Source organism: Sapajus apella, unplaced genomic scaffold (genome assembly GCF_009761245.1).
Source record: "Sapajus apella isolate SASKATOON/1434 unplaced genomic scaffold, GSC_monkey_1.0 scaffold3, whole genome shotgun sequence".
Taxonomy (NCBI): domain Eukaryota; kingdom Metazoa; phylum Chordata; class Mammalia; order Primates; family Cebidae; genus Sapajus; species Sapajus apella.
In genome coordinates this window covers 10,080,341-10,106,412 of record NW_022436943.1, presented here as the reverse complement: position 1 = coordinate 10,106,412, position 26,072 = coordinate 10,080,341, and the positions used below count along the sequence as shown (strand labels likewise).

The window sequence follows — 26,072 nt, the reverse complement described above, 5'->3', positions numbered from 1 at the left end:
TTAGATTGGTGAAAGTCCTTTCACATTATGAAAAGCATCATAAATATTGCCACTGGCTGGGACAGATGACTAACAACTGTTTGGCAGGTGGCATTTCATGATTTAAAGACATAGAAAAAAACTGGAGTGAGTGCCAATTTAAGACATCAGAATAATTTCCCCTTAGGGCTTTTTCTAGAACTATAACCACCCCACTGAGAATCTATTATCAACATTCCCATTTTTAGGAGCACATCCTCCCTATCCCCTGAATCACTCCTTCCCATGGGTCATGTCTCTACATCCATTAAAATACAAAAGAAAAGAAAGAAAAGCGAGAGGAAAGTAAAATATTACTTTTTATTTTCTCAGGCACACAAGTGATTTGGATACCAATTATCAGGACATTTTATTGATTTCCCTTTAGAATGATCTATTTTAAATCTTCAGCCACCTTAGAAAATAGTTTGCAGCAATCACTTTGCGATTTGGAAGTACCAGGTTAGAATTTAGTTGTGGAATAAGTTAACAGTTTATGTTCATTATGTGAGGTTATTTGAACTCCTGAGTTTTTAATATCCTATGGAATAGTGATTCCTCTCCCTTCTAATGGCTTCTCAGCTTAAAGCAATGACTTTTAAAAAATTATATCTTAAATGCTTGATTACAACAGAAATTGACCAATCTAAAAATTAGATAGTGTTATACTGAACATCATTCTGACACAGTGAGTAGCCTCTGGCTGAAACAAAATTCCACCACCAAGGCCATCAACCTAGGTCAGTACTGTTGTTCCTGGGGTCCATGTAAAACTCTCTTTTCCTCTGCAAATGCTGCTTGGCTGTGAACAGCATGGATTTACTTTGCCTCTAAAGATTTACCTGCACAAACCTGGCACACACCTAGCGACTTTCTCAAGCATTCTAAAGATATCCCCAGAGCTAACAAACATTGACATATGTAAGTCACAGCACCTTTCCCAAGAATAGTCCAAATCAGCAGTGCATATTAACACACACAGGAATGCGGGGGATATGCTTGTACCTACACCACTGATCTCAGTTACAGCAAGGTGAAATAAGAGTAACAAGTGAACTTAATAGCTTCGCAAGAAGGAAAATGTTTCATAGTCATATACTTGACCCTATCAGGAAAAAGCCATCTAAAAGAATTTGCAGCTGGTTACAAAGTGCATCAAGGGAGAGAATGGCTGGCTCTGAAAAAACCCACAGTCACTTCTGACACAAAATATGCATTCTAATGACAGAGATTTGGTAATGTTATTTTCACAAACCAAACAGTACAAATTTCAAGTTATTTCACAAATCAGATGATCAAATAAAAATGGCCGTGAATATACTCAGTAAATTCGTACACACATTTTTTAAAAAGGTGCTATTGTAAAATAACCTACATAACAAAATTTGGCAAAGAGTAAACAAAATCATTAACAATAAACCAGAAAACATGTAAAACTTAAGAAAACACTCAAAGAATTAAAAAAGAACACATCTTTCATAAGATTCAGAAATTAGATAAATTGTGTACTATTTTTAAGTGTGCATTAAGCAACTTTATACTGCACTTTAACATTCTGAGAAATTTGACATTTCATTTCTATAAATACACATGACTGGAAACATTTTATAAGTATCTATGACTGACAGCAATATTTGGACAACATAAAGGTATCCTGTAGTTGTATGTTGCTGCCATAAATCTGGGATGCAGGATTAAAAATGGAGTAAATAAGGCATGGCAATACTTTGCACAATTTATTGTGAGTGCAACCTAAAATCCAAGCAACCAAATTCACCTATCAAGTAGCAGGACTACAAGGGATTATTGTTTACTTGGATGCTGGAAATGCTAAAGAAAAGAAAAACCACAGCCATAGATTGGTATTTTAGAAACAGTCAATCCATACTATTTTAAGAAAAAAAGGATTATTTATTATATAAAATTATGATTGGCAGAATACAGAAAAATTATTTCTTTTACCTTTACATATTTATTATAAGTACCAAGCAAAGTGTAACAATTAGAAGAACTCATTACAAACTACCAAAAACTATTCATTTGGTGAAATTATTCAGGTCATAAATGCACTTCAAAATATGTGAAGTATAAAACAAGTATGAAAACAGTGATCTTAAATAATGATTCCTTTCACAAAAACTAACCAATAAATGAGAATCACAAGAAAAACGTTGTCAGATTCGACGAAAAAAAATCAAATGTATTGTCGGTTGGGATTGTTAAACTAAAATCATTAAATGAAAAAACAGCAATTAAGATTCAAAAGAGAAAAGAAAAACTAAATGAGTAGGAATCAAAAAAGAATAAGGGTATTCCAATACTATATCTATTTTCCTACTACTAACAGAAAAGGAGGATTTAGAGGCCAATTGTATCCTGTAGACCCAGGTGCTCTCAAAGTATTTGCACTGAAGTCTTCTTGGAATGGACATGTAAATGAACTTTACTATTACTCAAAGGTGAGAAAACTTACGCATTATAAAGGAAAGGTAACCAATTATAGACGTAGCAAAAAGAGCACATATTAAAATGAACAAATTCATCTCTAGCATAAGACTAGAATAATCTGCTTCTAAAGAATTCCTTTCTACTTTAGTAGATGAGGGCAAAGCTTTTACTGTAATGAAAACGCAAATGGGAGGTCTCTGATAAGTTGGAATTGTCATAGAAAAAAAAAAGATACCTACCAGAAAATTTGCATTAATATCTATAATCTCATTTGTAAAAAGAAAACTCATCAAGCTTATAATTAAACTCTTTTAAAAATAAATGAATAATATATATGTAATATGAATCATATGCCAAATTATATTCTATAGTTATAAGTGCTATTAATAAATACATTTGATTCATGCTACAAGAGAAAGAATTGAGACAATTTCACATTTCAGAATTCCTGAGTCTTACCAGAGAAAAACAAGTACCAAAAAAACAAACAAAATAAACCTACTTTTAGTAGGGCAAATTACACAAATTTGGGCATTACCTTAATATCATATTCATAGTTTTAAAGCTGAAGACTATGGGAACAATATATATGTACTTCAAAGAAATTATAAACATGTTTTTAAAGCTTGGTTTTTAAAAAAGGCGTTTTGATCAAACAAGGCCACCTGAGTGACATCTTCAATGATGGTAAGCCCACCATTTTAAAGGAATAACATCTTTATTTAAAAGCCTAATTATTAATATAAAAAGGAAAAAAAGCTTATTTTAATGAAATGTTTTAGTACGATTGCAATGGGACAGCCCTTTGATGAAAAATCTAAGGAGGGTAAAGCCAATGTAGCTGAATTAGAACAAGAGTTCTAATTTTGAGCCACCACCCGCTAAATAATTTCCCTTTTGCTTTGCATATTACACAGTGAAAATAAACAGGTATCTTAAGAGCACTTCAGTCCCACAACGTAGGATTTAAGCTTTGTGAATAGGTGTAAATGGCCCTGTAACAATATGATGCCTGCAAAAATACATTCAACTGAAAATTAATGTCTGTTCTCTAACTAGTAAGGAAATGGGAAGCTAAGTGGCCCCATTTAAACAACAACAAAAAAATAAAAAACACAGTTTATCCTTTCTGGGAAGACTACCAAAGCAAAGAACATCCAATAATAATATATATTTAAAACTGCATACTTTTACTCATCATTATAAGTAGGAAAGATGCATACAAACTACTCATGAGCTTTATAAATAAAGACACTAAGCAGAAAAAATATTTAGGTTATTTCTCTGTTCGTAAATATCCAGAGATAAGACAATTAAAAAACACTAAAGTGCAGACCTATAGGCCAATACAGGCATGATAAAGAGGTGCAGTAAAATTTGCATCTACATTTACACTTACATATCCGGAAAATGATTCTTGCTTTTAAAAACAATTGTGCAATTTAAAAACTAGTCAGTTTTGTTTGTGCCGTAATACAATTAGAACTTGTCTCTGCCCACTGGTGGAGTGACTGCTAGACTTTAGACAGCACACTACGCTCTTAACAATCACATATCTCATTAGAATCATACAACATTGATTCCACCTCCAGAAAATGTTAGGGTCCTCTTGTTGTAGAATGAAGAGCCACTGGTATTTGGTTGATTGCCTTTAACCAGAGAGGATTTCAGTTCCATTTCACAAGCTACAAGAGCTGCATTCAATTCCACTTGAGCTCGATGAACTACATAAAACATGAGGCCTATACTTACAACAATCTGTGAATAAAAATAAAACATTACAGTTATCAACATTTTATACAGAAAGAAATACATCCAATAAATATTCGGCCTAGTAATGCTTCAAACGGGGTGTTTCTCAAAGATGGTAGGTAAAAGGTTATACCTTTATACGTAGTTTATACATAATTGTTGTTTATTCTTTCCTTTGCTGTTTCTCCTGGGAGAGGAGGACCAAAGTCTACAGGCAACCATTACATGGTGTTAGGAAAACACACATTCCTTTTGGTTCACTTGATAGAAACCAAGCTTGTCTCTTTGCACCAGAAAGCTTTCTTCAAGGACTAAAAAAATGTCTACAATAGAGGTAACAGCTGGCTAAAATGTAGTATAATTTATTTAGTATTATACCTTTGCATGACTATCCATGCCCATAGGTATTTCTAAGACCACGTAGTGAGAAGCACTACCATCTACAATGAACTACCTGCTGCAGACAAAAGTATTAAGGATCACTTAAAAAAATGAAATGCCAATAAACTTCCAACGAAATTAACAAGAGATTGTGAACAAGAAATTGCCTGTACTTAGGAAAAAAGAAAAACAGTAGAAAACATGATGATTATTTAAAAATGTTAGTCAAAGGGATAATAGAAAAATCATCACACCAATCAAATTGGAAGTCAGGTTTCTATTCTTAGCTTAGCCATTCACTAGAGATGTGATTTAGGGAAGCTTTAGTTTCTCATTGTCCTATAGGAAGCTGTAATCCCTCTGTGCTTTAACATTCTATGTACCATTCCTCAGAATGTCTAAGCGCTGTACATTTTCTAAATGATTTTTATTCCAAAGTTCATCTGTGAATCAGTTCTTTAGGATTTGGAGCAAATACAGCAGGTGTTATTTAATGTCCCAGCAAGTTTACAAAGGCTGCTGTAACCGAAAGAGATACTAAAATATACAATTTCAATGAAATCTATCCATAATTATAACTTTTATGGGTAAAGCAGTCTAAATCCAAGGGTGCTGGAGGAGGGGTAAAAGAAGCAGAGCATACTGGGGGTATGGTAGGTGGGTGAGGAGAGGAACTTGGAACTTGTGCAAGGGGGTGCCATCAAATGAGTGCCCATCACTCAGTAAAACTGCTAATAAGTTAGGCATCTTAAAGCTGGGTCTTTAAATTCTGTAACTGTTTTTTGTTAAGTTCTCTTAAAAGAAACAAGATATATTTACTGAAAATTCCTAAATTTGCTACTTATCAACAAATGGAAATGCCACGTAAAGAGATAAAGAAAATGTGAGAGAATTAATGGGGGGGGTGCATTGTGAATTAGATGCTATATTCTGTTTAAGACATGCTGAATTCGAGGTGTCTATTAGACAACCAAAAAGTTCATAGATGTCAGTGAGTGGGTCTGAAGCTATGAAAAGAGGGCTGAGCTAAAGACATGTGCTGAGGATTGGGGCAGGGTGGGGGAGAGTCTTTATCCAAATACCCATATTAGCAACCATCATAGTAATTGGATTTGTTGTTACAAAAAAAAAAAGGGTTCAGAGTAGGACTAGAAAACTTAAGCTAGAATCTTCAGAAACACAGATATAGGGGGTGAAAGGAAAAAGTTAAGCATAAGCCAGGCAAGTGGAAAAAAAGTTAAGGCAGTGGTATCAAAGAAACTGAGGGAGGAGTGTTTTTAATAATAAAGACACTGTCAAGAGTCTTAGATTGCTAACAGGTCAAGCTAGATGAGACCTGGAAAGTACATCTCATTTAGACAAGGTTACTGACAGCCCTAAAAAGAGCACTTTGAGGGAAGGAAGTGGTAGGGCCACAAACAGCAGGGTGAAATGGTTACATCTTTAAGTGGGGCTTTCCCAGCTGCACTTCTGATCCCAGGGCCTGATGATTTGTACTGACTGTCCCCCAACACCCCCTCTTCCTTAGCCGAGTGAAGTGCTAAAAAGGATTTAGAAAATAGAAACAGAGGGTATAGACAATTGTTTTAAAAGTTTCCTTACTAAAATGAAATCGAAGAATCACACACAGGCAGGTCAAGCCTCATACAGACAGGCATCTCTTTTATTGTTAACTGGAAAGCAGGCTAAGCAGGGGCAGGAATGTAAGAAGTTATGAGATTTCTGAGATGAAAATTCAGGGGTTTCTCATTTGAAGGCTTCTGATTTTTCTGTTAAGCAAGAGGTAATCTGTTGACAATGAAGAGGGAAGCAGGTGAAGGAGTCAAAATTGTGAGGAGAAGTCAAGACAGTTTAAAATAGTTAACTATTTCAAGACAACAGCAGGGGAGTGAGAAGACAACGCAGAGTTGGGATGTGGGGCAGTGTTGAGAAATTAGGTGAAGATTTGCAACCATGAGTTAAATATCAATCCGTTTGGTTATATGACTTCCCCAAAAGAATAAGGGCAAAGCAGATAAAACTTGGACATATTCAGGACTGGGGCTCTGGGTGGTAGGTACATAGAAAAATAACAGGCATGGAAGAGTAATTAAATAGATCCCAGAATCCAAGCTGAATTTCAGCACAGGTTGAGCATTCCCTAATCCAGGAATTCCAAATCTCAAAGGCTCCAACCAAAATTTTTTGAGGACTAACAAGACACTCGAAAGCAGTGCTCATTCGAACACTTTAGATTCCAGACATTTGGATTAGGGACACTAAACAGGTAAGCATAATGTAAATAAACTAAAATCTGAAGAAATTCAAAATCTAAAACATTTCTGGCCCCATGAATTTCAGATAAGGGATAATAAAAAATAATAAAGCTGTACAAGAAATAGTTGTGGCTTCCTATGAACATTTATTTTGTACTGCTTTATTTTAGGCTGGTGGCCATAAAACTCAGAGGCAAATTTGTGGCTCATTTCTAGAAAATAAAAGGCAACTCATGAATATACTTAGTCTGCTAGCTTTAACCTAAGCTCTCTTTTTATTCTTTGGTATATATTTTATAAGCTTCATTAAATGTTTCCTGATAGAAATTAAGCTGTAACTAATATCCATTAAATCAAACAAGCATAAACTTGTCTTCACTTTTGTTCATAAATGCCTAGGCTAAGAGTTATATGCCTTTTCCCCACTGTCTTGTATTCTAAACTTAAATTTGCTAGCTTAACCAAAGGGTGAGAAATCACTGAATAAAAGATCCTATAGTTTAAAAAGCACCATGAACTTCATTGACTATAGTTGAGTAATTTACTAAGATGCACAAAAATATAAAGTTTCAAATAGTAAAAGTCCTCTCCAAGCTACTAACAATAAGGGATTCGAATTACTCAAACCTAAAGTCAAAGGAAAAAATAATGTTTCAAATAGATTACTTATTTTCAGGAAACTAAAGAAACATAATATGCTTAACTTAATATTTAAAAATATGAGAATGCAATTTAATTAGAATTTTACAGTACTTTGGGATGATCATAAGTGTTAAATTATATACTATACTATAGACATAGGCATAGAAAGTTTAACTTCATGTGATTAGCAAGCTGTATTAATATAAATAAACCAACTGTAACAAAAACATTTAACTTAGATTCAGATTATCTCAAGAAAATATAGCTCTGGGGAAAAAAGTAAAGAAAAAAAAACTCATTCCTTGCATGTCAAAAATATTACAAAATTTTTCTTAAGGTACTCTTATTGATAAGCTTTATTTAGGCAGTATTCCCATGTAAATATTCATGGTTTTACTTTATGTACTAAACTTTTACCTCATAAGCACTAAGAAAATTAACTCTGGCTTTTTTTTTATCATAGTATTTTAAATACAATAGGGCCTCAAAAACTTGAGAATAATGCCAACAAAAGTAAATCTTTAACACAGTACTATATACTAAGTTAAATTAAAACAAGTTAAAATACCAGTAAGTCTGGAGGACTATCTCATTAGTATTATCTGCTTAGAGGAGTATAGTGTTGTCCTCTGTATCTGTGGGGTATTGGTTCCAGGATCCTCACGGATTTCAAAATCTGTGTATACTCAAGTCCCTTAAATGGCATGGTAGTTGCATATAACCTTTGCATATCTTTACACATACTTTAAATGATTTCTATATTACTAATACCTAATACAATGCAAACACTATGTAAATAGTTATTGTAATACATTGGTTTATTTGTGCTATTTTTTATTGTCGTATTATTTTTAATTTTTTTCTCAAATATTTTTTATCTGTAGTTGGCTGAATCCATGAATAAGGAACCCATGGATACAGAGGGATGACTATATTCTACTGGTTATGAGCATATTCTCTAGAACCAGCTACCTTGGTTCAAATCCTGGCTCTACCACTTATAGTAGGGACTTTAAACAAGTTACTATCTAATGGTGTCTTGGTGAACCAGCTCTTGTTGATCAGAGTTAGGAGGCTTGATTTACAGCACTTGCCTTTTCCCATAGTGTAAATATTCCCTTCATGGCCAATTTCAAGCTACCAATGTGATGTCACTGAATGCAGAGTTGGGAAGAGATGTCTAATACATAATTGGCTCAAGATAATAAACATCTGTACCTCCTAGGGTTTTGGTAAGGACTAAATGAACTTAAATATGTGGCATATAAAGCATGGAATAAAGGTTAGCTATTATGATCATCTTACTAGTTCATACAAAATTATAATAATTTTCTATTTTGTTAAATCTCAGGAATAAAATCAATCACAAATAAATATTTATTTCTGTATGTAAATTTAAAGGCACTAAAGAAATCTGCCTACACGGAAGTATTTTCCTCTTTCATGAACCTCTTATATAAAATTTTATGTGCCCATACTATATTACACTTTGCATGATAATAATCCATTACACAAGTCTCATTTGGACTTGTAATAGAAAACCTTAGATATTTTTATGAGGTAATACTTTTTAAAACAAATCTTTGTTTCATATCAAATTGTACTAGAAAGAAATTTACATTCTAGCATAATACTCTAGAAAATACAAAAGATGAGTTTCAGTAATTTGAAGATAAAGTAATAAGATAAACATTCAACTCTGCCCAATCATACTAAAATTATTTTCAGATACATTTCACACAAAGCCAAAATACAGTATTTGATTTGTGATGACTCTGAAAATAATCACTGCAAAAATAACCCTATATTGTCATCATTTTTTGCCTCTTTAAGAGGATTTTTCTGTATCAATTCAGTTCTACACACTTGAATATGTCCACATAATTAAAAAATTTTAATATTGTCAAAATATGAAGTAGTACTGAAAGAACCAATAAAAAAAAACTCTAAAATGGAAAGACCCTCTGATTATTTTCAATGAAATCTGTTAAATCAGCAATGCCATACAAAAAGAGAAAAAAAAGAGACAACCCTTGGCCTTAAACTCACCTGTAAACAAAAAACAAAATATCCACTAACACTCTGTTCTGCGATGACATCTTCCATTGTCCGCAGGGTGGTACCCAAGTAAGAATTCAGAAGCTGGGTAGGAAGCAGTCCAACCGAAGATGCCATCAGATAGTTGGGTAATGAGAGATCAGTAATCTAGAAGAGTAGATTAAAGGGAATGATGCATTATCAAGTAAAATTTCAATTCAACATAAAAAAAGTGTGTATAAGTCTAGCTAGTAGTATTTCCTTGGGAGTAGAGGGAGTTGACATTTTTACAACAGTATTCTGACTTTTCAAAATGATTATAAAGAGAATACATGCAGAATGTAGAAAATTCAGAATGAAATAAAAGTAAATTTTAATATTCTATCATACTACCATTGAAAGATAACATTTGTGACTCTTCTTACATGTAAATAAAATCCACACATAGGTAACTTTGTAAAAGCAGTTTTGTAAGTCTTTCTCATATCATTAAATATTCTTCAAAAACATTCTTAAATAGCAATGTGGTTGCTAGGCTTTGAAGCCAGATAACCCTACAAATGCCATTTTGGTGCTGACAATTCAATGAGCTACTCTGTCTCTAAATAATCTGTTTTGTTTTGTTTTGGTTTGGTTTCGCTTGGAGAGTCTTGCTCTGTTGCCCAGGCTGGAGTGCACTGGTGCAATCTTGGCTCACTGCAACCTCCGCCTCCTGGGTTTAAACAATTCTCCTGCCTCAGCCTCCCAAGTAGCTGGGACTACAGGTGCACACCACCATGCTTGGCTACTTTTTTGTATTTTAGTAGAGAAAGGGTTTCACCATGCTGCCCTGGCTGGTCTTAAACGCCTGAGCTCAGACAATCTGCCCTGTCTCCCAAAGTGCTAAATATCAGTTTTTTCATCTGTAAGATGAAAATAATCACCAGCTTAGATGGCTGTTCTTAGGATCAGAAATATTTCTAAAGTATCTAGGAAACACCTGGCACATGACATTCAAGAAAGGTGAAAATTATCATTATTATGCATTTATACTACCACTGTGTGGATACAGCACAATTTAATCACTCCTGTTGCAGAATATTTACATTGCTTCAGTTTTTGTATATGTGTAATTACACAATTATTTTTGCCTATTATTAAAAAATCCTGAAACTATAATGACATCTTTTGGAGATTAACCTGTGTGGTAGGCAACATCTAAAATATTCCTAATGACCGGGTCTCCTGATATTCATGCCCTTGTGTGATCCCTTCCCCTAGAGTGTGTGCTGGACCTTGTGCTTGCTTACTTTTTTTTTTAATTCTTCATTTTAATATTTTTTTTACACTTTAAGTTCTAGGGTACACGTGCAGATCATGCAGGTTTGTTACACAGGTATACACGTGCCATGGTGGTTTACTGCATCCATCCCCCCGTCATCTACATTAGGTATTTCTCTTGTTATCCCTCCCCAAACCCCCCACCCCTTGCTATCCCTCCCCTACCTCCAACACCCCTTGACAGGCCCTGGTGTGTGATGTTTCCCTCCCTATGTCCATGTATTCTAATTGTTCAATACCCACTTATGAGTGAGAACATGCAGTGTTTGGTTTTCTGTTCTTGTGTCAGTTTGCTGAAAATGATGGTTTTTGGATCCATCCATGTTCCTGCAAAGGACATGAACTCATCCTTTTTTATGGCTGCATAGTATTCCATGGTATATATGTGCCACATTTTCTTTATCCAGTCTATAATTGATGGACATTTGGGTCGGTTCCAAGTCTTTGCTATTGTGAACAGTGCCGCAGCGAACATAGGTGTGCATGTGTCTTTATAATAGAATGTTTTAAAATCCTTTGGGCATATATCCAGTAATGAGATTCCTGGGTCAAATGGTATTCCTATTTCTAGATCCTTAAGGAATTGCCACATTGTCTTCCACCATGGCTGAACTAATTTACACTCCTGCCAACAGTATAAAAGCATTCCTATTTCTCCACATCCTCTCCAGTATCTGTTGTGTCCTGAGTTTTTAATGATCACCATTCTCACTGACATGAGATAATATCTTAATGTGGTTTTGATTTGGATTTCTCTAATGACCAGTGATGATGAGCTTTCTTTCATATGTTTGTTGGCTGCATAAATGTCTTCTTTTGAAAAGTGTCTGTTCATATTCATCCTCCACTTTTTGTCTACAGCAAACAAAAGCAGAAGTGAGAAAATGTCACTTCCAAAATTAGGTTACAAAAAGAACCGGGCTTCCACTTCTTCCTCAAGCAAGTTTCCATGCTATAAGTAGCTCCCATGGAGAGGCCCATGTGGTAAGGAACTGATGTCTTCAGTCAATAGCTAGCAAAAATAGCCAGTCAATATCCTGGAAGTGGATCCTCCCCTAGTCAAGCCTTAAGATGACTGCAGCCCTGGCCAAAACCTTGATTGCAGCATTGTGAGGGAGCCTGAGTCGGAGGCACCTAGCTAGTTGCACAGTGATTCTTGACCCAGAGAAACTGTGAGACAGTAAATGATTGTTTTAAGCTACTAAGTTTTGAAATGGTCTGGTATATAGCAATCCATGACATATGTATCTTAACTTTGTCAAGATTTTCAGGATAGATCACTAGGAGTAGAATTATTGGTTCATATAGTAAAAAAAACTATTTTCCCAAAATGTTCACAAAGATTTAACACACCTGTCAGTATGTGATATATAAATGTAACCTTTGTGTCATACTCTTACCAACTTTAAGTATTAAAGTTTAATCTTTCTTATTTTGACAGGAGTAAAAATGTTTTGTCATTATTTTATCTGTACTATTTTAATTTACATTGACATGTTTTCTATATAATTTTTTTTCACATTTTCTTATGGCTTTATTTGTTCACATTTACTATTTTTTATTGGGATGTTAAGCGTTTTTCTTGTTTTTTTTTTTTGGACAGCAGAGCTGTATATTGGACAGAGGCTCACTCTTTGAGGGAGAAATGCATCTTATCGTTGATCATCTTGCGCTCGGGGTTGATGCGCTTGAGGATCTGGGCCAGCACATTCACCGTCTGGTCGCTACTCAGCCCGGTCTTCTTGGTCTGGAATTTTTTCAGCAGGTTCTTAGTGGTCATGGGCTTCCGCGTCAGGTAGCGGCGCACGGCGTCCTCAGTCACCTGCACGTCTCCGCTGCTGGGTGTCGACTTGCCCGACGGTGGCTGGGGAGTCGACTTTCCGGACAGGCTCTGGGGCCCCGCATCCAGACGTAACCGCTTGGCTGCAGGCGCCTCGCTCACCCGCTTCCCTTGCTGGAGTTTGCTGGCGGCGGCACGCAGGGTGGAGGAGGTGCTGCCGCCCTTTGTGCTGGGCGTGCCCGGGCGGCTGTTGCCCCTTGAGCTCCCTCCCGACAGCTTCCGCTCTCTCTTGGGCGGTGTCTTCTTCTTCACCATGAAGAGGGCCGAGGAGGCCTCACTGTCAATGTCACTCTCCTCTGAGCTGTCTGATTCATCGCTGCTGTCTTTCCTGTGCTGCTTCTCCTGCGGGGTGGGCGCCTTCTCCTCCTCCTCCTCCTCCTTGTCCTCCTCAGGTGGCTTCTCCTCCTCGCTCTCCTCGCTACTGTCGCTCTGCTCATCGACGCCCTTGGGCCCCTCCTCCTGCTGCGGCACCTTGGCCTTGGTCTCGGGCTCTTCCATGGAGCTGCTGGAGCCGTCCGACATGTAGTCCACCTCCCGGCCCTCGAAGTCCCCATTATCGCTGTCCTCGAAGGCCTCGTCATCTGAGCCCTTCTTCTTCTTCTTCCTGCTGCCCTTGGCCAGGGGCGCCTTCTTCTTGGCCTTGGGGGCTCTGCCACCCTCCTCACCGCTGGCGTCACTGGCATCGGACGACATCTCCAGGTCGTCCTCCAGGTTGTGGATGCGCAGCTTGCTCGCCTTCCTGCGGCCGCGCTTCTCCTTCTCCTCCTTGTCCTGCTCCTGGTCCTTGAGCCGCCACTGCTGCATGATGCTGAAGTGGTTCAGCACCTTGTTCCTCCTCTCCCACTCCTCCTCGGCCTCCTCAGCAGTGAGCGTGCAGTGCCAGGCCAGCAGCATGAAATTGTACCAGTTGTGCACCGGGAAGGCCTCAAAGGCCCCGTCGGGGCACTGGGTGAAGATATAGTAGGATGTATTTTCTGTCACGCCTCCCTTCTTGATGCCCTTGAACTTCCTGCCGGATTTGCCATTGACGCGGAGCAGCCAGGGCTGGTCCTCGGCTGGAACTCCTTAAGGACGATGCCGAGCTTCTTCCTCCGAGCTTCCAGGAGCTTGCGGTTGAACTCGCTGCCCGCGCCTGACTCGGCCATCTCCTCCTCTTAGTAGATTTTCTTGTTGCTCAAGTCCCGCTCCAGCTGGGCCTGATTCCACGTGGCAAAGTTGACTTTATCAGCTGCATTAAAAGCCACGATGTTATATTTTTTGGTTGTATTCTTTGGAACTCGAACGATGTATTCAGTGACATTCTGGCTGCTGGGGCCTAGGACCGCCATGGGCAATGGTCAGCGGTTCCGATCTGGTCCAACCGGGGTTCCTTTCTTCTCCTCTGGCTACCGCGTCCCTCGATCTCGGGGAAGCTGCCGCTCGGTGTCTGGTCTCTCTGTTCCGGTCCCCGCGTCGTTTTGTTTGTTTTTAAGAATTATTTATATAGTGAGGGCAACCTGTTGTCTATTATATGTGGTGTAAAGTTTTCGGTAAAGTGTCCTTATATCTCTTTATGTTTTGACATACAAATGTTTTTAAAATTTTATATAATCAAATATTATCCATCTTTTTCTCTTATTTTTCCATTGCATTTAGCTTTAGAAAGTGTTTTAAGAGCCTGTTGTTCGTTTCTACCTATATAATTTCTTCTGATTATGTTTTCCTTTTTAACATTCACCACTCATTCCTTCTGGAATTTATTCCAATTAAGGGTGAGGATATAGCCTGATCCCTCTCCTTTTCCAACAGCCAATTTTCCCAGCATTAGATATTAATCAATAACTTCTCTGACTTATGTTTACTTTAGTAGAAATTTAGGTTATTTTATATTAAAAGGGCTTACAGTGTTTGGAACTCTAAAACTATCCATTTATATTTAAAATCTTGTACTAGAACTAAAACATACGTATTTCAAATCTTGTACTGAAACCAAATTGTAATAAAGACTACCAGTTAATACCTAGCAAGGAATTTCCCATTCTCTTCAAAGTCCTTCATTATGCCACTTTTAAAAATTGCCATAACTGTTCTGAACTTTTTATTTTTGCAGATCGTTCTGCCACTCAGAAAAAAAAAAATCAGTAAATTTTATGTTGGGATTAAGGTAAATCTGACTATTAATCTCGATAGAACTGAAACCTCTACAATATTAGGTATTCTTATCCAGAAATGTTTCTGTATTACTCAAAATCTTCTTTTATACCTATTACTAAAGTTTGGTCACTTTATTCATGTATCTCATGCATTTCTTATTAGTTTATTTCTAAGCATTTCATGTTGTTATTGTTGCCACTACTATTTGAAAGTAACTTTTCCATATCCCCATCTGAGTGTTACTGGTATATAAAAAAGCCACTGGCCACTTTATTAAACTTATTTTTTTTTAAACTCATTTTAAGATATGATATTTTAATTGGCTATGGGTGACTTTTTAACACCTTTTTTTTTTTTTTTTTTTTTTGAGACGGAGTCTTGCTCTGTCACCAGGCTGGAGTGCAGTGGCGCAATCTCGGCTCACTGCAATCTCCGCCGCCTGGTTTCAAGCGATTCTTCCACCTCAGCCTCCTGAGTAGCTGGGACCACAGGTGCGTGCCATGATGCCCAGCTAATTTTTGTATTTTTAGTAGAGATGGGGTTTCACCATGTTGGCCAGGATGGTCTCGATCTCTTGACCTTATGATCCGCCCACCTCGACCTCCCAAAGTGCTAGGATTACAGACGTGAGCCACCGTGCCCGGCCAACTTTATGAATACAACCTAATCTAAAAATAACATAAATCTTATTTTCAATAAAACTACATTAATCTCTATTAATAGGTAGCAAACTGGAGATGCATCACTGTGATTGGAAAGAATATTAAAGTGACTGGTTGTTAACAATCTACCTTATCGATCACTGACTCAGTAACTGCTCATGCAAGATGCTTCAATAGGTGCTTGGAAGAGATTGAAAAGTAAGACACAATGCCTACCATTGACGGATTTACATGTAAATCCATCAAGTACAAGTAGACATACACATAAACTACTTCAGAAACAGGCAGAATGGGGAGGCTTCAGAAGGACTACATTCTGAGCATTAAACAATAAAGGATGAAAATTAGTTGAAGTGGAGACCAAAGCGTAACTTTTTGGGAAAAGAGGCATTCAGGGCAGACACTGAAAGCCTGGTATGAGTTTGGCAAGCAAAGATAGAATGAGTAAGGCAGGTGTTCCAAGAAGAGAATGAACAAGGACAACGTGGCAGGAAAAGTACAGAATGTGTTCATAAGTTGGCAGGACAGCTAGGATTGTTTGTAGGACACACGCTAAGAAATCCTGTAAAATAAAGACAGGAAAACTAGATGGGGTGATACTTGTTGGGGCCTTGGATAAAAGAGGAGGGAGCATATACTCAAAGGAAAGGTTCCAGGGAGTCTAGTCAAAGAATGATGTGAATGACGCAAAGCAGAGCAAGGCTCCTCCTTCAGTTTAGGGCACTTACAGGAGCAGAGAACTTTCTTTAGAATAAACATGTCAAATATAGAAAACAAGAATATATGACAAAAATGAATGTTATAAAATTATATTGCAGTTAATAATAAAACATTACATATTATGGAAGTTATCTTTAAAATAAATATTTCAGTTATAAAATTTCAGAATGCAACACTTCTGGCCACAGCCTTTACCTTTAAATATAATGAAGTTTCTCTAAATAGAACACATAACTGACATTTACAGATGACATCAATAATATTCAAATGGATAATTTAAGAACAGATTTCATAAATCTGAAACAACTCTACCACTCAACATGATGCTGCCCAATGCATAAATTACATAAATTGAAGTTTATAAAACCTTTCATGACCAAACCTTACCCTGGGAAAAAGTATTATGCATACATATCTCCTTCCTGAAGAACTGTATATATAAAGAAAGCAAAAAATTAATTTTAGTTAATAATTGTAAATAGTTTTGCTGGAGTGTTCAATGCTTTAACCAAAGGAGCAACACAGTAACATACATGCACACAGTTTTTAAACTAATAACTTTATTAAAGATGAACAGCTTCTTCCAAATTATTTTAATATGGCATTTTCTATATGCAAAATTCTACTCAGAATCTCCATCTAGATCAGTCTTTGACAAACATATTTGGAATACTTGTTCCACAAGGAGACATATCCAGCCTTCTCTTCCCAGTAAGTCTTCAAGCACCAAAGTTCTAAAATTCTGTCTCCTTGTTCTACTTTGTAGAAAGACATTAAACATGAGCCTAGATCAGTACCACTGGAATTCCTGTCGACGGCACCCTGAAATTTTGGCTCAGGAGTTGTATTCCAAATCAAAGGACCCCTAAATTGCTCAACCTAGGATATCAATGTTATCTTGCTAGTTTGTTTCTAAGATGAGATACCACAGGGAGAATGCAAGGGATGGCGAACACAACCTGATTGTTATCCTCTCATGTTTTAAAAATTCTAGAAGCACTATAAAATTATACATCCTCTTATTTCCAGAGGTACTGTGATTTAGTTAGAGATGTGATTCATCTAACTGGGTTAGCAGGGGTTAATGTAGAACATTCCTTCACCACTATACCAAATAGATCCTAAAAACAAAGAAGTGCCCCATCTGGGAAGGAAAAAAATAGAGACAAAAACTAAGTCTGAAGGGCAAGAACTGATTCACCTCTGAACATGGCATTTTGGGGATGACAACAGAGAACCTCTGTCTTCAGATCTATCACTGGGACATTCACTGAAGCTGGGGCTGTGGTCGGTCCTCTTAAGCACGGCACCAAGCAAAGCTCCCAGGAAACCTAACCCAGGCCTTCTACTTTCTAAGATTATAGCTGTTTATACAATGGCTTTACCACTTTAATTTAACCCACCAAGAAACTTTGTTTGTACATAGAACATCTTGTCATGGATGTAATGAAGAACATAAAGGTGATCTGTATTCAGAAGACCTCAAATGGGTATGTGCAGCTCTCTGAATCTAGCATTAGTTTTGGCAAACTATAACTTTCTGTATAGATTTGTTTCTTGGTATTCGGGATGCTGTTTATTAACAAAGTTACTATTCAAATATTATAAATTCCAATTAAAATATATTTAATCACACAGGAAAAAATCATGAATCCCTATGATTGTTAAGAAAGGATTGGTCAAGAGAAATTAAAATGACCAGTTTGGTTTTTATACCTAATTAATGTTTACTGATAAATTATTTTACTGTATATATCCCCAAAATACTTCCTATTAATATTTCAGAAAAATTGAGGAAGAAAGAAAAAGAATTCCGAAATGGAAACTATTTTTCACACTCAGAAAAACAAAACTTAAAAATCAATTTAAAGAAAAAAATTAACTGCCCATTCTCTTTCCTTTGCTCCCCAAAATACCTCTTCATCTTTTCTGAGTTCCCAATCTCAGCTGCCCTAGCTGGAAGGCTCATCAGTCAATCACATAGCTAATTCCTCATTTCCTACATCCAATATCTATGTCTAGTCAACCACACCTTTTCTAGGGAAACCTATCCACCGTCTGGGCCTATTCCTAATTCAGTCTCCTTCTTTCCAGTCCTTACACATGGACTACCCCCATTCACTGCCTATGCTAACTCCTGCAGAAATCTTTAAAACGTGAGCCTAATCCTGCTAAAACTCCCTCCTACTGCCGTGAGGTTCTTCAGAGCACAAAGTGCTTCACGATCTGGCCTCAGAGCATCTTATGCATCCTGTCACACTATGTCCCGGTCACATCTAAATTTTCTCAGTTCCTAGAATACTACTTGCTTCCCTTTCCTCTGGGCCTTTCTACATTGTTCCTTCTGGGGAGTACAACAAGCACGTCCTTCCTCCCACTCCTTTTACTCTGAAAACTCCTACACTGTCTTTCACTATTCAGTCATCAATTACGCTAGGAAACCTTCCCAGATGGCCCAAGTCTTTTTAAGAAGTGCTTTCAAGTCCTCTGATAGAACACTACAACTCCCTGTCCCCTTCGCACTGGAGAACAATTGAAGGTGTCGCCATTTGTTTGCCCCTCAGCCCTTTCCCAGACTATAAATTCTGTGAGGAAAGGGATCTGTCTGTCTTGGTCCTCACTGCGTCTCTAGATCTTAACAAATGCCTACTATATATTAGGTGCTAAATGTATGTTTATTGGAGGTTGGATGTATCAACACCAACATTGTTTTGTTTATAAATATGGAAACCTAAAATAGTTGCCAGTTATAAGCAAGTTGGAATGCAAAGTCCATTTTTAATTGGATTTTTAGAAATTAAGAACATTCTGACAAACACACAGAAAAAAAGTTATTATCAGCAAAATTTACACCATAATTTACCTAGAATACTATTTCTTCAGCGGAATGCTACCACCTCAAGGGGCAGACTTTTTTTTTTCACAGCTATACCTCCAGCATTTAAAATAGCAGCAGGCACATACTAGGCACCTACCAATTATTTATTAAATGAATACTAAAAATATTTCCAGTAACCTCAAGGTGAACATAATGTCAAGGCTAAGACCCTCTCACTAGGGTCTCTCAAGCAACCCTGAGAATACTAAAAAAAGTATTGCTACTGGGGAAAAAAAAGAACAAGGCCACAGTGCTGAGATCCCACCCTAATAGCAGGAGAGGGCTTCAGGGTAAAGAGATTTCTACGGACAGAAATGGTTACGTCCCTGTCTATAACACAGAAGCCTCTTCATATATGCAAGCTTTTTCATTAGTTCACTCCCCCTAAATTAGGAAATGTGTTTAATGGCTCCCAAATACCTTGGGGAGGGGTCACCAACTTATTTAAGAATCTGGTTTAAACCCCCTTCCACCCTCCCACCCCCCCACACACACAGAGGTCCTCAATCTTCTCCCCAAGGGGAGATAGTGTGTATCTCATTGTACATAATTTCTGAAACACAAGTTGAAAAGCTCTTCTTCATATAATTTGACACACTATAGATTTATAATTTGTAATAAAAATGTGTCATATACCTTCTATACACACACACACACACACACACACACACGACCCACTTTAAAGCAGGAATAAAAAAGACACAAAGATACACAGAAAACTACAGTTGATTGTGCAGTCATTAAAAGTTATGTTGTAATACATATAATGACAAGATGTTCAGTAAATCAAGTAAAGGTCACAAAAATCATATTAACTCTATTATATAAAAATACATATCAATAAAATGCAAAGAGAAAAACAAACATTAAAATGTTAATGACTTTTTTCTTTGTACTTACTATAGTTTTCAAAGTTTTTAAAATGAATATAGAAAAAAATATTGTTAAATATGTTTTAATAACCTCTCTGCTTCTGAAGAAAGATTTTTTTAATCTAGGAAGGGTTACTAAAACATACTGTATATATTGATGTAACAGGCTAGAGATACAGATTAGTGAATTGTAAGCCTATGTATGATACATAAAAACTACAGAAGCCGATGAGATAACTAAAAAGACACAAAGAGGGGAAAATAGTTTCAAGGAAATAAAGGCCAACTGTAGTCAGTGGTATTGTGAGGTCTCAGGATGCACACTGAGATGACATTACACAACTTGGTCATCCTATCTGACCCTTAAGGGCTAGAGTCCAACTCTTTCAAAACACAGACTGTGTCTGCCTATTTTGCCTGAACTGTACCACTGGCAGCAAATCATTACACTTTAACAGTAAAAAGAAATTGCTATTAGATACACTGATACAGTGACAAGCATTATAACCCATCATATCTTTATCTGAATCTATGGCTGTATCTACAGCACAGAATAAAAATTTAAGAAAATAAGAAAACATTACAGAATAAGAACTTATGAAAATAAGAAAATGTGTGTTTTTATAACACACACTATCACTAAATGATAAAAAATAAAAGATAATGTTACATTGTTGCTCTGAACATTTTCTTTATAAAAGCAAACTCAGACCTTGTGTACACCCTCTCATTTTGCAAATAAGGAAAACTGGAGGCCAGAATCATTAAATGACTTCACCAGGGCCCGCAAAGAACTAGAAGACCCCATAGGATCCATAAGCTAAGACTATACTGTATTTGTGGCCTTAGAGTCATTTACCAAAAACTTTTATTTAGTTGTAATAAATTTCAGTCCAGCTGTAAACTAACTTACTAAAAGTAACTTATCTTTTTGATACTACAAACTCTAAGAAAACTTGAAAACAATTACATCTTCTTAAAGCTATGATGACATCCTTCACTATTATTATTTCAGTAGATACCAGTTCCACAGGTCCCTGGCTCTCTCCAAAACAAAGAACCTATTTGTTGCTTCAAATCTATGGTAGGCTCATACAAATAACCAAAGTAATTAGCAGTTTGGTAACACAATTCTATAAAGCAGTTTGCTAAGAAGTGAGCCAGGGTGATGGATAAAGAAGGTCTTGCATTTTTAAATTTACTCATTTCTATTTTGTTCGCATTTTACACAGAGTACCCATTTATTGCTTTTGTTGAAATAATTGTTGTTGTTGTTAAATAAAAAGATAAGATACATGTGAGAAATTAAGGGCCTCTTCCTACAGTTACAGGGGCTCAGGTTTGGTGGTGGCTGTTTTGCTGCTGTGACTCTAAGGCAGAAGTTGGCAAACTTTTTCCATGAAGCACCAGGTAGTAAACATTTTAGGCTCTGTAGGCAGTAGGGTCTGTAGTAACTACTCAATTTGCTGTTTTGGCTTAAAAGGAGGCACAGATAGCACATACATAAACGAGCACAGCTGTATTCCAATAATACTATTTATAGATGCTAAAACTTGAATCTCATATAATTCTCATGTGCATGAAATATTATTCTTGTGTTATTTTTTCCAACCATTTAAAAATGGAAGAATCATTCTTAGCTTGTGTGCCATGCAAAATTGGGCTGTGGTTTTCTGACCCCTGCTCTAATACCTGGGATGATACGTAAGTCAACTGTATAGAAGCTTACCCAGTCCTCCATGTCTGATATTCGAGGTGCTCTAGGACAAGTATTCTACAACTGGAATCAGAATGTGTCTGGGAAATCCAGCTCTTCTTGGACCAACACTAGTACCCTGGGTAACTTAATGACTCTAATCATTGACTAGCTGTGTAATTTTGGGCAAGTTATTTCACCACTCAGTGCCTCGATTGCCTCGGCTATAAGATGAGGATTAGGGCTGAAATGAGCAGTTAATAAGTTATGTGTGCATGATTAAACATGCCTGGCTATTAGTTAAGTGCAATATAGGTATTTGTTAAATTTCTTTTTTTTTTTTTTTTTTTTTTAAATCTCAGCTTTAATGTCCTCATTTTGGAATGCAGAGGATGGTGAGAAAGAAATAGTAAATAATGAGCAAATTATATATTTTATCACAGCTTTGCAGCACATATTATTAAACACACCGCACAACAGAAAGTATGGCTCAAAAGAGTAACTATAGCTATTTTAAGATGACACTACAAATGTTGGAACCAATCTGATTTCAAGTTTCTAGCATGCAAGGGAGAAGGGGAAAAAATGGTTCAGAGGAGATAAGCAAGGGAAAGCACCTTCCCTTCTTTCATGTTATCCTTTACAGTCAGCTCCTGCTTCTAAGCCTGGGCCTTTCATGACCACCACACCTAACTTCTTTGAGGTAAACCCAGGTGAATTTCTTTAATTATGGGCACAGAAAAAATGAATTTTAACTGGAATTTTTTTTAAAAAAACAAAGATGATTTCAAAGATAAGGAGGGATGTGGAAAACACAAGAACTAGGCCTAGAAAGGGGGCAGCTATGGTCAGCTGCAGGGGTTTGAGGTGGAGAGGGTGGAGGCAGAATGGAGTTCTAAAAGGAAGAAGGGAAAGTCAGACTAAAACCAACATCAACCTTAACTAAGCTTTCTTTTCTCTCACATATCCTGGGTGAATTCAATAAACTGTTTTGGTTGAAAGGACTACTTCTGTAAGCAGACAGTTCAGAAAAATAGTTATAAACAGGACGAAACAGATCATATACAGTGGCTTTGCAGGCCACCCTGCTATGGCCAGGAGTAAAAATTTTATGGCAAGATGCACCATATCAGCTGATCCTGGGCTCAAACCCTAGCTCAGCCACTTGGTAGGTGAGTGACTGAAGAAGTTCCTGGATGGTTGAGTCTCTGTTTCTTTTCCTTCTTTTCTATTGGCCACACAATGCCAAATTGAGAGCTGTCCCTTGTCAAGCTCAGTTTCAACTACATGATTACCTTAAATTATTACCAAGAACAAAGTAAAACTTCTTATTCACATACTTAATATGTAACAGACACAATCAAAAGAAAAGCCTACCTTATTGCCAATCAATAAATATATAATAAGTCCTTACTATATACATAACTACACCAGGCAATAAATATATATTGAAGAAATAAAGAGATGTGGGTTGAGACCCTACCATGAGACCGTGGTTCAAAGTTTGACTCTACCATTAATTTAGTACCTTGGTGACCTTGGGTAGTAACAACAGAAACGACAAAAGCCAACACGTGTTTGTTAAGCCAGGCTATGTTGTAATGTATTCATCTCATGTAATCTTCTCAATAATCCTATAAAGTAGGTATCATTACTTTGCTCATTTTACAAATAAAAAACTGAAGCACAGAGAGAATAAACAACTTGCCCAAGGTCACTAGATTCTAAGCAGACAGCAGGACTCCACAGCACCAGCCCTGTGCCCCTAACTAGTAGACACTAGTGTATAATATGTGCATAATCACCTTCTGCAGGGCTGGTTTAAGATCAGAAATATGTTGAAAGAGCCTAGGATAGTAGTGGGCACACAGTAAGTGGACAAGAAAAGGCCCAAGATACATGCTATACTGAAACACAAAGTAAACTAACAGAATCAATCTATTCAGGTTCCTTAGTTCAACCTTCTTTCAAAGTCTTGGGATGGTTTATTTATTATTACTCAAGATTGGGTCAAAGTTCAAGTTTATATTTCATACTACAGGAGGCTATGAAAAAGAAATTTAAGTCTGAGACTATACCAAACTACTGCTAACACTAAACTTCATCTCTACAGAAAACCCTTTATCTGTTTCCACTGCCTCTACCAAATATCATTCCATAGTTACTGCTGCTGTTGCTTGGAATCAAGAGGTTTGCAAAAGGCATTTACAAGAAGAGAAAGAGAAAGATTTTAATTTCATCACAAAGAGGTAGATTAATTAGAATTATTCCTAATTCAAAATAAGAAAGTTTCCAGAGACTATGATTTACTTTTTGAAACAAAACAATATATCAGAATCACTAAAATACACCAATATCTATGGCTTTGAATGTAATTATCTCTTTTCTTCACTACAGTTTTCTTTAAGTCCAGCTGAAGGGTTGAGTTCCTGGGACTATCTACATAAACTCTTGGTAGTTCAGAAACATTGAATTTGGGGAAGACGGTAATCTACTTTTTTTAAAGCCCTTCACTTTAGAAAAGAGGAAAATGAAGCCAGACAGGGTCAGTAATTTGTTGCAAAGTCACAAAATTTGTAAAGACCAGATTCCTTTCTTCCAATAAGATGGTCTCTTCACTAGCAGTGTTTCTATCCTTAATCAGTTGCATGGAGATGCACACTAGCTCTAGAATCTGAGTAAGCAGAACATATGAATACAAGGACAGAAAAGAGTCTATAATGGTGCATATACAGAAGAAAAACATATGCTAATTGAGCAAAAGGTTATCTGTTCTGTTTTATTCAACACCCAGTGATTTCAAAATGAAGCTCCTCCAAAGAAAGATAAATAGTAGGATTTTCTCCTTTACATCGCATTAAAGCACAATTACTTGAAGAAGAAAAAGCCCATTACAAATTTAGGAAACTCCAAAATCAAGAGTCTACAACTAGCTCCTCCACTGTTTACTGAAGCACTTTCCTCAGTCCCTGTCGCCAAAAACTTGAATCAAAACCGGGGATGTATTTACGCAAGCAAGAGAGAAAGCTAAGAACGTGAAGCTTTCCTCCCTAAACGCTGCCAAAGCTGCTACAAAAGATGACAAATACAGTATTAAAGATGGGCATTTCCATTCATGTCCCTGCATGCCCATAGTTAAGAGGGCTTTTTCATTTTTAATTACATTCCCATCCCGAAAAGGAAGATTAGTTTTTTATCTACCAAACTCTCTTTTGAGGCTCCGCGTTAGGTATGTTTTATGTGTATGATAGATTTCCCAGGGTGCGATGGAAAGTAATTGCAACTCCTGCCGTCAATGTCACTTCTCTGCTGGTATTTATCTGATAGAGCGCCCTCCTAGGGCAGTCACAGACCGCTCAAAAACAGACTTGGAGAGGGATAGGCCCGCAGGACCCTACTTACCGAAAACACTGCATTCTGAAGCCCAAAAGGTATGGGAGTCAGTCTGGCCAGCGCCACCACTTTCAGGCCGCTTCCTCCTTCCACGACGCGAATCACGGCGCTCAGCTTTTCGCTGCTCTGGATCCTGGCGGCCACCCAGGCGGTGAGCAGCCGCTTGCAGACCACATGGGCGATGAAGGTGCCGATGAGGACGCCCATCACCATCAGACCCATGCCCAGCACGAAGCCGTACAGGTAGCCAGCGGCCACGTTGAGCACGATGTAGCCCCAGCCGCAGGGGAACGAGACCACGATGAAGCCCACGACGAACAGCAGGACCCCCAGCAGCGAGTCAAGGCTCTCCACCCACAGCAGGAGGTGCTGAAGGTAGCGGCGGACCAGGGCCAGGGAAGCGAAGCACAGGGCGGCCAGCACGCACACCAGCACGAGGCTCCGGCACCAACAGGTGCTGCTGAGGCAGCAGCAGCGCCAGTTTCTCACCTCAGCCACGCCGACCACCACGCCGCCGCCGTTCCCGGGGCCGCCCGCCAAGGCCCCGCCCGGCTCCGGCAGCTCTGAGGCCGCGGGCGGACCGTGGCGCTCCAGATAGGCGCCGAGCAGGGCGCCCGAGGCCGCCGCCGCTGCCGCCGCCGCGCTCGCCCCGCCCCCGCGGGGAAGGCGGTCTGCCGGGCCGTCCCCGCCTGCACCCCTTGCCAGGGCCCAGCGGGCTGGCAGCTCAGTGAGGCCCGGGAGGGTGGCGTGCTGTAGCAGCCGGGGCAGCGCCTGGAGCAGGATCCCGCCCGGACTCCGCATGCCTCCGCCCGGCGCGGGCTCTCAGCCGGCCAGCCCCTCCGCCGCAGCGCCCGTTAGGCAGCGGCCCTTCATGGCGCCCGGCTGACCCGGCCTCGGCTCCCTGCGTCCGCTCAGGGGGCGGGAGACTACCGGAGAAGGGCGCGGAGTCAGCGGAGGAGCAACAACCAGGCAGGGAGTGAGGAAACTCGGGTCCCCCAGCGCCCGCGGAGCCCACCCCGGCGGTG

General features: G+C 38.2%; 1 protein-coding gene and 1 pseudogene across 4 annotated transcripts; both read right to left on the bottom strand.

Moving 5' to 3' along the window:
* Window positions 1-320: 320 nt before the first annotated feature.
* On the bottom strand, window positions 321-26,072 carry TMEM64 (transmembrane protein 64). 3 transcript variants are annotated; one of them, XM_032249613.1, is made up of 3 exons: window positions 25,057-26,025; window positions 9,546-9,701; window positions 321-4,224 (listed from the first exon to the last, which is right to left on the bottom strand). In XM_032249613.1, the coding sequence occupies exons 1-3, from the start codon at window positions 25,846-25,848 to the stop codon at window positions 4,033-4,035; spliced, it is 1,140 nt and encodes a 379-aa protein (XP_032105504.1). In that variant the 5' UTR covers window positions 25,849-26,025; the 3' UTR covers window positions 321-4,032. The 3 variants fall into 3 exon arrangements, with proteins under 3 accessions (XP_032105504.1, XP_032105515.1, XP_032105509.1); XM_032249618.1 differs by lacking the exon at window positions 321-4,224 and adding an exon at window positions 5,368-6,387 and having other exon boundaries at window positions 25,057-26,046; XM_032249624.1 differs by lacking the exon at window positions 9,546-9,701 and having other exon boundaries at window positions 25,057-26,072.
* LOC116531007 lies at window positions 12,455-15,186 on the bottom strand (annotated as a pseudogene). Its single transcript, XR_004260215.1, has one exon. The product of XR_004260215.1 is annotated as a general transcription factor IIF subunit 1 pseudogene (transcript).

Excerpts from the sequence above, each read along its gene's own strand:
- TMEM64 (XM_032249613.1), bottom strand. The coding sequence starts at position 25,848 with ATGCGGAGTCCGGGCGGGATCCTGCTCCAGGCGCTGCCCCGGCTGCTA. Across the intron at positions 9,702-25,056 it reads TTCAGAATGCAGTGTTTTCG|ATTACTGATCTCTCATTACC; the intron begins GTAAGTAGGGTC and ends CTACTCTTCTAG. Across the intron at positions 4,225-9,545 it reads ATTTTGTTTTTTGTTTACAG|ATTGTTGTAAGTATAGGCCT; the intron begins GTGAGTTTAAGG and ends TTTTATTCACAG.